This window comes from Pleurodeles waltl, chromosome 3_1, assembly GCF_031143425.1.
Source record: "Pleurodeles waltl isolate 20211129_DDA chromosome 3_1, aPleWal1.hap1.20221129, whole genome shotgun sequence".
In the NCBI taxonomy this organism is placed as follows: Eukaryota; Metazoa; Chordata; class Amphibia; order Caudata; family Salamandridae; genus Pleurodeles; species Pleurodeles waltl.
Window position 1 is genome coordinate 1,828,510,804 of NC_090440.1, and position 12,953 is coordinate 1,828,523,756.

At 43.2% G+C, this 12,953-nt stretch overlaps 1 protein-coding gene across 3 annotated transcripts in view; it reads right to left on the reverse strand.

Moving 5' to 3' along the window:
* Positions 1-12,953, reverse strand: part of GLS (glutaminase) — a 607,111-nt gene that overhangs the window by 542,285 nt on the left and 51,873 nt on the right. For all 3 annotated transcript variants that reach the window (XM_069225886.1, XM_069225887.1, XM_069225888.1), the window contains exon 2: positions 7,047-7,143. In XM_069225886.1, coding sequence (XP_069081987.1) covers positions 7,047-7,143 — 97 coding nt within the window. The remainder of the gene's footprint in view (positions 1-7,046; positions 7,144-12,953) is intronic.

Sequence of the window (12,953 nt, forward strand, 5' to 3'; positions counted from 1 at the left end):
TCCTTGACACACCTTAAGTAGATATACTCAAAAAAGACCAGTCAAAAAGTGACTAAGCGGTAGGTAGCTCTTTCTTCGGATCAGCACTGGCTGGCACGTAAAGTAAAGAACTGACATCAACATGTCAGGGTGGCACCTATATAGGACCGGGTGCAGCATATCCAGTGCAGACGATGATGACGATGGACGCTGAGCCTGCTGATGGCACCTAACGGGGCACAGGGGTACTACTTGAGAAAAATCTCCAGATCCAGACTGACGCCTGGGGAAATTCTAAGGTAAGGAATCTGCAACTAGAAGTTTCTATCAGATAAGAGCAGAGTATAAAATGGTAGTAACAAATGGAGGGTAAATTACTACATCAAGCTAAACAGTGGAGAACATATGAAGGGAGCAATAAAGCGGGGAAATTACTTGCATGGTTTCAACTGGGGGTGAATCACATGTAGCGGACTCCCCAGGACATAAGGTGAAAATGGTGAATTGCCAGGGGACATAGGAACGTCAATGGTGGTTTCCCATTTTTAAACCAGGGAAACTTGCGGGTAAATGGGACTCATATAGGCCTATCTCACTGCTTAACATGGTGGCTAAAGTACTGGCAAAAGTATTTACAGGACTTATGGTTGTAATACCAGATTTGGTATACCCAGAACGGGTTTATGCCACACCAAATCTACACATTATAATCTTAAGTGATTATATAACATGGCAGCAGTGGCAGGCTTACGGATGCCATTGGCAGTGGTCTCTCTGGACGCCCACAGGTATTTGATTTGGTAGAGTGGCTGCATGTTTGCACTGCTAGTAAAAATGAGATTTGGGCCAAAGTTTCTTAACTGAATTAGTTTGTTCTACATTGCTCCCTAAGCGAGAGTGAAGGTAAACGGACTCCTTTCTAATATATTTCCTTTGTCGCCATTGTTGTTCGTGTTAACAATAGAAACATTAACGGAATGGGTGAGGCTGGATGCGCAAATTGAAGGTCGGAGGTGGGATCCATCATGTGACGAGCAGACTTCAGTGTAAGTTGATGATGTGTTGTTATATCTCGCAGATCCATATAGTATTCTCAATAGAATTAGAGAAATATTTGATATCTTCGGGGAATATTCCGGCCTGCATATTGTAGGAGGCTGGCCTGGCTTGTAGTGGGTACCAGAGGTACTTACACCTTGTGCCAGGTCCAGTTATCCCTTATTAGTGTAGAAGAGGTGTTTCTAGCAGCTTAGGCTGATAGAAGGTAGCTATGGCAAAGCAGCTTAGGCTGAACTAGGAGACATGTAAAGCTCCTACTATACCACTGGTTTCATATGCACAATATCATAAGAAAACACAATACACAGAAGTACTAAAAATAAAGGTACTTTATTTTTATGACAATATGCCAAAAGTATCTCAGTGAGTACCCTCAGTATGAGGATAAGTTATATACACAAGATATATGTACACAAACCAAAATTATGCAGGTAATAGCAAGAAAAGTAATGCAAGCAGTGTAAAATTACAGTAGATTGCAATAGGAGCACATAGGTATTGGGGCAACACAACCATATACTCCAAAAGTGGAATGCGAACCACGAATGGACCCCAAACCTATGTGAGCTTGTAGAGGGTCGCTGGGACTGTAAGAAAACAGTGAGGGTTAGAAAAGTAGCCCACCCCCAAGACCCTGAAAGGTAGGTGTAAAAGTGCACCTACTACCCCCAGAGAGCACAGATAGGGGGATTCTGCAGGAAGAACAAACACCAGCAATGCAACAACAGTGGATTTCCGGACCTGAGTACCTGTAAGACAAGAGGACCACGTCCAAGAGTCACGACAGTGTCGAGAGTGGGCAAGAGCCCAGGAAATGCAAGCTGAGGGTGCAAGGAAGCTGCACCTGTTGGAAGAAGCTTAGTGTTCTGCAAGAACGAAGCGGACTAGGAACTTCCCCTTTGGAGGATGGATGTCCCACGTCGTGAAGAAGCTTGCAGAGGTGTTTCCACGCAATAAGACCGCAAACAAGCCTTGCTAGTTGCAAGGGTCGCGGATAGGGTTTTTGGATGCTGCTGTGGCCCAGGAGGGACCAGGATGTCGCCACTTGGATGAGGAGACAGAGGGGGTGCCCAGCAAGTCAGGGAGCCCTCACAGAAGCAGGCAGCACCTGCAGAAGTACCTGAACAGGCACTTGGAAGAAGAGTGAACCGGAGTCCACCCGAAGTCACAAAAGGGAGTCCCACGATGCCGGAGGACAACTCAGAAGGTTGTGCACTGCAGGTTAGAGTGTCGGGGACCCAGGCTTGGCTGTGCACGAAGGAAATCCTGAAAGAGTGCACAGGAGCCAGAGCAGCTGCAAATCACGCGGTACCCAGCCATGCAGTCTAGCGTGGGGAGGCAAGGACTTACCTCCACCAAACTTGGACTGAATAGTCACTGGACTGTGGGAGTCACTTGGACAGAGTTGCTGAGTTCCAGGGACCACGCTCGTCGTGCTGAGAGGGGACCCAGAGGACCGGTGATACAGTCTTTTGTTGCCTGCGGTTGCAGGGGGAAGATTCCGTCGACCCAAGGGAGATTTCTTCAGAGCTCCTGGTGCAGAGAGGAGGCAGGCTACCCCCAGAGCATGCACCACCAGGAAACAGGCGAGAAAGCCGGCAGGATGAAGCGATACAAGGTTGCTAGTAGTTGTCTTGCTACTTTGTTGTGGTTTTGCAGGCGTCCTGAGCAGTCAGCGGTCGATCCTATAGCAGAAGGTGAAGAGGGAGATGCAGAGGAACTCTGGTGAGCTCTTGCATTCGTTATCTGGTGAGATCCCCAAAGCAGAGACCCTAAATAGCCAGAAAACGAGGTTTGGCTACATAGGAAGGAAGATTGGCTACCAAGAGAGGTAAGAGCCTATCAGGAGGAGCATCTGACGTCACCTGCTGGCACTGGCCACTCAGAGCAGTCCAGTGTGCCACAAAAACCTCTGTTTCCAAGATGGCAGGTGTCTGGGACACACTGGAGGAGCTCTGGGCACCTCCCCTGGGAGGTGCAGGTCAGGGGAGTAGTCACTCCCCTTTCCTTTGTCCAGTTTCGCGCCAGAGCAGGGCTGGGGGATCCCTGAACCGGTGTATAGTGGCTTATGCAGAGATGGGTATCATCTGTGCCCATCAGAGCATTTCCAGAGGCTGGGGGAGGCTACTCCTCCCCAGCCCTCACACCTATTTCCAAAGGGAGAGGGTGTTACACCCTCTCTCAGAGGAAGTCCTTTGTTCTGCCTTCTTGGGCCAGGGCTGCCTGGACCCCAGGAGGGCAGAAACCTGTCTGAGGGGTTGGCAGCAGCAGCATCTGCAGTGGAGACCCCGGAAAGGCAGTTTGGCAGTACCCGGGTTCTGTGCTAGAGACCCGGGGGATCATGAGATTATCCCCCCAATGCCAGAATGGCATTGGGGTGGCAATTCCATGATCTTAGACATGTTACATGGCTATGTTCGGAGTTACCATTGTGACGCTGTACATAGGTAGTGACCTATGTACAGTGCACGCGTGTAATGGTGTCCCCGCACTCACAAAGTCCGGGGAATTTGCCCTGAACGATGTGGGTGCAGGCTAGTGCCAGGGTGCCCACACACTAAGTAACTTTGCACCCAACCTTCACCAGGTGAAGGTTAGACATATAGGTGACTTATAAGTTACTTAAGTGCAGTGGTAAATGGCTGTGAAATAACGTGGATGTTATTTTACTCAGGCTACACTGGCAGGCCTGTGTAAGAATTGTCAGAGCTCCCTATGGGTGGCAAAATAAATGCTGCAGCCCATAGGGATCTCCTGGAACCCCAATACCCTGGGTACCTTAGTACCATATACTAGGGAATTATATGGGTGTACCAGTATGCCAATGTGAATTGGTAAATTTAGTCACTTAGCCTGTTACTGACAAATCTGGAAAGCAGAGAGAGCATAACCACTGAGGTTCTGTTTAGCAAGCCTCAGTGAGACAGTTAGGCATCACACAGGGTACACATACAGGGCACATATTTATAAGCACTGGGGCCCTGCCTGGCAGGGTCCCAGTGACACATAGACTAAAACATATATACAGTGAAATATGGGGGGTAACATGCCAGGCAAGATGGTACTTTCCTACACATATTAACTGGGTAAATCCCTAATTTTCCCAGTGGGTACGTGGGAGGCGAGACAGGCTCTTCTGCTGCCATTACGGATTGAAAGGACACATTTTAAATACCTGGGGCTTTGGAAATCTAGGTCTGAGACAATGCACTATGAGGATAATATCATACCCTAGTTGCAGAATCTGGGGAGGGATGTTAAGCATTGGAAAGGTTTGCCCCTTTTCTAGATGGGGAGAGCGGCACTATTCAAAATGGTGGCAGTCCCTAGATTTCTTTCTGCATTACAGAATAATCCCTATAGGCTATCTACACATTTTTTTCGTGAGACTGATGGTTTTCTATGAACTCTTTTATGGCAGGGAAGTGCTTCCAGAATAGCATTTGCTACCTTATAGCTTTCTACGTATAAAGTAGGAATAGCCCTCCCTTATATAAAATGATATTATGAAGCGAGACATTTATCTGTATTTAACAATTGGGTCCTTTCAATCCGTAATGGCAGCAGGTATTTAAAATGTGTCCTTTCAATCCGTAATGACAGCAGAAGAGCCTGTCTCGCCTCCCACGTACCCACGGGGAAAATTAGGGATTTACCCACTTAATATGTGTAGGAAAGTACCATCTTGCGTCATCGTACCCAATGACGCATCCAACACTCTGAATGGATAGGGAAATGATGGGGAAGAAAGGTTACTTGCACGTTTTCTATGGTGGGAAGCTGAGAGGGGAAGCTCCCCCAGCCACTAGTTTAACAGTAGACGTGTGGCTTAAGTTGCATAGAGAGATGGGCTGGAAGGTGCAACTGACCCCAGAAGCCCCATTTTGGCTGGGTACATAACTAGAGGATGTTACAACACTGACAGGATGTAGACAATGGGATCTGATTGGAATAAGTACGTTGACAGATGTGTGGGATGGCATGGCACCATTTTCACATCTCCAAATGGAATACCAAATGCAACCCTCTCAAATATTCAGATATATACAACTGCACCATGCCCTGACTAAGTGAAGTGTGGTAGGGAAGGTAACTACGGAGTCCTTCCCGCTAAACCAGTGATACTCAAAGTACGGCCCGGGGGCCGCATGCGGCCCTTTCGACCTTTACATGCGGCCCCCAAGTGCAGCAGTAGCACTAGACTGCTGTTTACCCGACTTAACAGGCAATACTTTATTTAAACACTATTGAAGATAAAGAAAGGAAGCAAGGAATTTGTCCTGACCCGCTTAACAGCAGGAACACTTCCCTTTATATTAGTTTTATTACCTTACAGCCTTATTACCTTACAGCAAATGTCTGCAACTATGATAAGGGTTCTTAAAAATTCAAAATAGTGTATTTCATTTACATGCAGGAACATTTCATTTTACTACATCAGATTATATCAGTGCATGGAGAAGTATTTTTTTAAAGAACAATAGATTTCAAACATAGGTTCAGAAACATTCATTCTTACCCCCACCTTAATAACAATGTCAGTAGTGAATTAATAGGCAAGTCAGTTATCTGCACTCTTTGATTGGCCTGATTTGCTATTGTAAATGAACAACTTCATAGTTTAATAAATCAAACACAGGAGAACGGTTCGCACAGCGCACATTCTGAAGTCATGCATTGTGAAGTCCTCCTACATACAGTAATGAAGAAAAAAAATTCTGGTTTCACATTGAGCGATTCAGCCACTAGATCTATATGCTTTGCTGCCCCCTACACCCACCATAACGCCACACCCTTCCTCATCAAGAGCCCCCTCCTCCCTTCGATTGCCACGCTGCTAGCATCAGTGTGGCCCTCGGTCACACCACAGACCAAAATTTGTGGCCCCTAGGAAAATGTTTGTGAGTACCCATGCGCTAGACTATAGGTTATTGGACGGTCCTCTGGAGAGGAAAAATGATTTTGCTCACATAAGACCACATACTTATGAGAAATACTCTGAAAGATTTAGGAGCACTATGTATTAAATGGTAGACTGATAGTGGTGAGCTGGAGGATGAAGGCTAGGTAGAGGCGTTACTATTCCCCAAGTTGGTGATGATTAAAGCACGCTATAAACAAATTCAAATCAGATTGCTGAACAGGGACTACTACACCAGAATACACCTACACAATCTTGCGAAAATACCTGCCTTGTCCTGTTTAAGACAATGCGGACAACCCAAGTCTTTCCTGCACATCCTTTGGGATTGCCCCACACTAAAAAAAACTGTTGGGAGAAGATACATGATAGGATGGAGGCAAATACGAGGGTTCAGATTGGGATGACTGCTTCATTAGTCTGGTTAGGAATTTAGGCAGACTCTGAAGCCACTTCGTATCAACGAATATTAATTAATTTGGGATTTCTGTTGGCTAAGAGGGAGATAGCACGTAGATGGGGAACTGCAGGAGCCCCAAAGCTCACAGACTAGGAAAAGAAGATGGATCTGTGTTGTAGACAGGTGAGAGCAATTTATAAGAGTAGGATGTCCAAAGAATTGTGATAACATTTGGAAAGGATGGACTTGTGATGGTTGCATACCTGGAGGCTGGCGACCAGATGTGTAGACTGGTGAGGGGAGAAGGGAAAGGTTGGGTTTGTATTTCGTTGTATATATTGTGGTGCGGGCTGCTGAGAATGCACTTCTTTAGCCGAGAAAATAAACAACGCAGATGATATTTTAAGACGTCTTAGATATCCCAATTCCCCTACTCGAATTATGAGATGTGAAGGATGTATATACTCCTAAAAGAGATACGGACCACCTTTATGAGGCCATCCTGCACGCCAGCTACCAAAGATGATTAGACCATTGTGGTTGACACCCATGACGAGCAAAGCTTAGCTAATATTCTAGCGCACAACAGGCATAAGAATGATAACAGTTACCATCCAAAATGTAAAAATAAACAGCTTGGACAGTTTGAAATTGAGAAAATAATAATGAAAAGTGATAGGCACTTACAGTGATGAATTTATGAACAGGTATTTTTTCTTGTCCCTCTGCAATAGTATAAAACAGCAGATCCTCCAGACTGGGCAGGAGTCCCTGCTTTGCATTTCTGCACGAAACAAAATAAAAGTAGACAAGTATTACTGAACGTCCATATTGAAAGCATCCAGAAAATAAAATGCGATGTCGCACGCTAATTTAGACTTTAAGAAATGCCCACTCTAAAGTTATTAGAACGGAAACAATATTAGGCAAAACACAGACTAAATTTAAAGCACCATAAAAGAAACAAGCATTGCCAAAGACAATAGTTTTGATTTTAATGTTGTAATATGTACACACATACGAGTCCTGACACACAGATGGCAATGACAAAATAAAACAAGCATTTGCAATGCAACGGGTCTCGCGTTTGCTCATGTTAGAGCTGATAGCGTTGTAAACTCCTAACCCGACTTTTCACCTATCGGCAAAAGTGCATTTATGTACGTAACCCGAAAAAGTGCAATTAACTATGTAAAGCGCTCGACTTCTGCCAAGCGAAATCGCGTTAGTAAATTTGAGAAAAAGTAGTCCACGAGCCAGACAGAAAACAGCAAGCCTCGCATGTTTTCTGCACTTGGTCGATGTGCTCGAGGAGGGCTAGCCACTGGAAAAGGCATGACGTATGCATGCCTTCGACTAATGAACGCAAGCAGATTTTAATAGGCAAGCCCACGAACCAATAAAAAAAAAAACGTGACGTCGACAGGGCTACGAGCCCTTTTCTAAACCCACAAGCGTCTCGCTGCGATACGCATGCGCGAGCGCATGCAACGCAGGCTCGACCCTAAAAAGCAGATGTGGAGAAAAATACAAAAATAATTGCAAGTAAAATAGTGCCTCAACTCTTACTTTCTAAAGGAAAAGGATAAATCAAATCAGGTAATAGCATGAGGCATAAGACAGAAAGGGCAGAGCAGAAGCCCACCTTTTTTTATATGTTATAGTATTGCTAATAATAGCGGTAGCAGACAACTTCCTTCACAAAGTTAGTTACTAGTAGAAACTGGTTCTCTCTGTGGGCAGTCTCGACAGATGTGCACACTATTATTTCCCCTTATGGAGATGGGTAAGCTTTTAACATATCTAGTTGCCTACAAATAGCCTTTGCTATTGTCCTGTTCATTAACACTAGGTGGCAATATATATGTCAAATATGACTACCACATATACCCATCACAGTATTTCGGCTATGCAGTTTTGTTGGTCCCAACTAAAGGCTTGAAATTTACTTTCAACCAAGCACGTTCAAATGTCTTTCTCTACTTACCTTCACGGCAGGTAAGGGGGGCAGTGGTCAGGTAGAGAGGGGGCTGGACATTTTGGACCACCTCTAGTATAGGTACTTGGAGGTAAGCAGTACAGTGGTTTGTGTAAACATTTCTCATCACTGTATCATTAAAGCAGGGTTTTTGTGTGGTGAGAGTGTTTGCGCATGTTAAAGCAGACAGTATGCAGGAGAGATGCAACAACACGCTATCATAATAACAAATACATCACCACAATCCAACAGTACATCAAAATAACACAAAAGAAATACAGTCTAACATAACATAAAACACAAGATAAAATATAACACAATATACCCAAATACCACGCCAATAAAATCAACACATCAGTTTTGTGTTATTGTAACACAAAACAATAACACAAAATGCAACAGATCAACACAATAAGACAAAAGCAACACGACATAACAAAACACAACATCAACGAGACAATACAAACAATTCCAATAAAAGTGCAAAACTGTCACAACGTAACACCACAATGGAACTGCATTTGTTGTTTTTATTGTAGAATTGTGCTGTTTTGTGTAGTAATGTACTGTGTTTTCTGTTTCAAGTTTTATTGTTTTTGAGTTGTTTGTGGCTGCATTTTGGTGGTGTTCTCTAATAGCTGCTTTGGCGTTTCCTGTTATGATCTACTGCTGAGTTGTCTATTGTGTTGTTGTGGAGTTGACTTGTGTATTTATTTTGTGCTATTTTGATATTGTTTTACTGACGATAACGTAGGGTACCTTACGGAGTGCCTTTCAACAAATGCTTAGACATTTCCAGTTACAGCACCTTTCATCAGCGTTTCAGAGAAAACAAATATTTAGGTAGTATTAGGACGCTCGAGATGTACAACTTTTCAGGACACCAACCAGTACTTAAAGTAGTGCTTCACAAACCTATGCGAATCTATATATTCTAAACTGAAGGTATTCTACAAAAATCATTATTTATTTCTGTTTCCCACATAGGGTTTCACACTCCACCACAGTCGAAGAGCAGCCGATGTGTGAAACACATTTTTATATATATGTTATACATAAGCACTTACACATTAAAGGAGTATTACAATTAAAAAAGTTAACAGGAAATATCAAAGCATTCTACTCCTCATGATTATGACATGCACTGCCTGACACAAGTCAGAGACAAATCATAACTGTCCATCCAGCATTGGATTAGTCAGTATCTGCATTGGGAACCCGGCCACAATGGCATCACTGCAACAATAAAGCACCCACTCCAGTGTACAGACCTTAGTTTTCATTGTTTTTTCACGATGCAAACAGGATGAGTACATCGATTCTGATAAGGTGCAGGGGAATAACTAACTAGGAACCTTTTTATTATTATAATGGGGTCATCCTTCACGATGTAGAGGTAGGTTGGATTGGTGAGAAATTTGCAGACAGACCGATTACCCACTAGAAAGATCATTACTGAAGTTAAGTAACTTTTACTTCGGAGAGGCATTTCTACCTGCAGATTCTGAAAAAGTGAATCTGAAAATGTCAAACTGGCCGCAGTGCGTCAAAACGCATGAGCATGCATGTTTCCCAACGCGTACAATGGCTGCCATCTTTTATGTTTTTTTTTATTAGAAAACACATTCCAAAATGGCCATCCCTGCAAGAGGCCACCTGCAGCACTTATCTTGCTAGAATTGTTAAATTCAGTGCTACAATATTAAAAGCAAAACTACAAGCTCTAAAATATAAAGTGATCCAAAGGCTAAAATGTGCTGAAGGTGTCGTAGAACAGCATGGCACACATGTCAAGAGAGTTGAATATCTATATTCCTTTATCTTTAAGAGGAGAGTACACACATTTTTAGAACTTTCGGACACAGTGAAAATTCAGTTCTACATCTACAGCTAAATTGTTGAACACCCATCTCTCAAACAAAATGTACGGTCTTGATTCCCAATGCTAGTATTTTTGGTTTGGAAATTCAGGCCACCTGTGTAGTAGCCATGGCTGTAGAAGGTGATGGGTGCATGCAATCTCACCAAAGTATTGCAATCAGACCACTGAAATCTAGAGACCAAACCACTTAAATTTATTGTTTGAGCGCATTTGTTTTCCCATCTGTCTTCCTCTTGTGCTTTAGCCCCCTCCCCAAGACCCCACGCACACCCTCTCACTTATAAGCTGAAAGCTCTGTCTTGTGTGTTTCTAACCCTCACCAAACTCCCCCATGCTCCATGTTGCTTTCTTCCTTATGTACATCTGCAACTGCTTTTCATGTTGCTTCTCCCTTGCATGCTTCTTTTTCCCCTCAAGCTCCCGATCCACATTACTTCCTATCACTGACTGACATTTCTCAACACCACTACCCCATTCCTACCACTTTGTCCTTTTTTTTTCTTCTTTTTTTTTACATTTCTCTTTATTTGGGAGGGGCAGCGGAAGGGGCTGGTGGGATAGGAAGATAGGGGAAAAGAGGCAGCCCATTGCTGGTGGCCTCACAGGCACAAATTGAGTCGGCTTCATTTCGAAAGCGCTTGTGTCGTGATGCACGCACAGGTCTACAAAATGACATGGCCAGCTGTGTCAGTGCACATTTTTTAAAAATTGTATTTTATGTTTGGTGATGCCGTACAGCATCACTAAAATGGATTGACAAAGCCAATAGGTCCCAAGGGTAGCCCATGTTGTCTTTACCAATGCTCGTTATAGTTAGAAAGATGGCCGAGTGCTCTCAACTGTCGACGATAAGATTTGAGGGTCAACTCAGCCTTCCATCCTTTGGGGTCAGCACACACAGCTGTTAGAGAGTGATAACAGCTATCCACAACACTTAGAAATGGAAGAGGTGTTGTATGTAACACTACATAGAAACCAATATATATATATACATAGAAACCAAGATATATATTACTCGAGGTACAGAAAAACAGATTCGGTCTCTTTAGTAAAAAGGTGACAAAAGTTGTAGAGGAATAACAAACTATCAAGTACTGATAATCTCTACTGGTGGAAAATCACAAGAAAGCCGAAGCAGTTGTTACAGTGTTCTACGATGTGGCTGCATGAAGTTAATAGTAAACTAGAGGTTTATTCAGTCAAGAGAGTCACAGGTCACTTGGCACAAACTTTAGTTTATGCAAATGGCATTAATGAATCAGTTTAGCAAGGTTTACAGAAGCAGTGTCAAACATATCCCTGAAACAAAATAATAAATAAAGTCTTAGCATTTACCTCAACTTTATCTTTTCACGTGTGGATCATGGTAATCTTGGTGGAAACGAAACATATCACTGCAGCGAGGGTTCACAACATCTTTGGCAAGCAATTAATTTGTGAGCGCAGGAATAAGCACAATGTTATACCAAGGGTAGTATCCCACAAAAGGTCGTGTTCACTGTTCTATGGGCCCCATCAATGGAGTGAGAGTGAGAGTGAGAGTGAGAGTGAGAGTGAGAGTGAGAGAGAGAGAGAGAGAGAGAGAGAGAGAGAGAGAGAGAGAGAGAGAGAGAGAGAGAGAGAGAGAGAGAGAGAGAGAGATGTGTATATAACACACACACACTTTTTTCCAGTTAATTACCAAAGGTTACAGGGACGTTATAGTTAGTTAGGTTCACATTTCAAACGTACAAAACCACAGAAATTGTTAATGTATGCCTGTTATAGTTCGAGTTATTTCAAGTAACTATAACTCGTGCCCTAAGGTAATTATAACTCGCGCCCCCGCCATGCAGTTTTCTCATTAATAAATGTACTGCAACTGTTGCAGTGATATTATCACTGATATTATAAAACATGAGTGCTGTAATATCTAGGGTAATTAGCAGTGCATGGTGAGGGAGTTATAGTTATCTTAAGGCACAAGTTATAGTTACTTGAAATAATTCTTAACTATGACAGATTAATTTCTATGGTTTTGTACATTTAAAATGTGAGCCTAACTATAACGTCCCTGTAATTTTATTTAAGTGAATTTCTATGTTTTACTTAATTCTATTTCCCAACTATAACGTCCGCCAACCCTGTTTTATTCAGTGAATTTCTATGTGTTTTTTTTTGCGTAAAGTCAATTTAATAACTATATGTTAATCCAACACTGCGCCACAATCTGCCTTCGGCCGTGCGTGTCAGAGGTTGGCCGCAGGGCCTGGCTTGCAGGGCAAGGCCCTGCGGCCAATACACTATAATTACCCAAACCCTTGCCACTCACAGCCTTCGGCCAGATGCAGCAGGGGGTTGGACGCAGGGCCTGGCCTGCGGTCAACCCCCTATAACCACCAAACCCCTCCATGAATGTTTACAGATAACTTTTTAAGGTGAAAACGGACAAAAAAACATTTACAAGAGTTTTACTAAATCAATCTAAGACATAAACAAGTCATCTGGCAAGCTAGTAGTTCCTCCAAAAACTATGTGAAATAAATTTGGAACCATTCTTCTACATTTCTTGTAAGAAAGTGAGATCACGCCCTAAAAATTAAATGTTTTAATCCTAATCATTACAGCCGAAACGGTTTGGCCGTTTTAACTTTCCACCCCCTACGAATATTACTCCTCACTTTTTCTTCGTCTGCTTTCATCTTTGCTGCTCTTCTTTCCAAGACTTTTACTAGATTTGCTGCCTCTCTCAGCA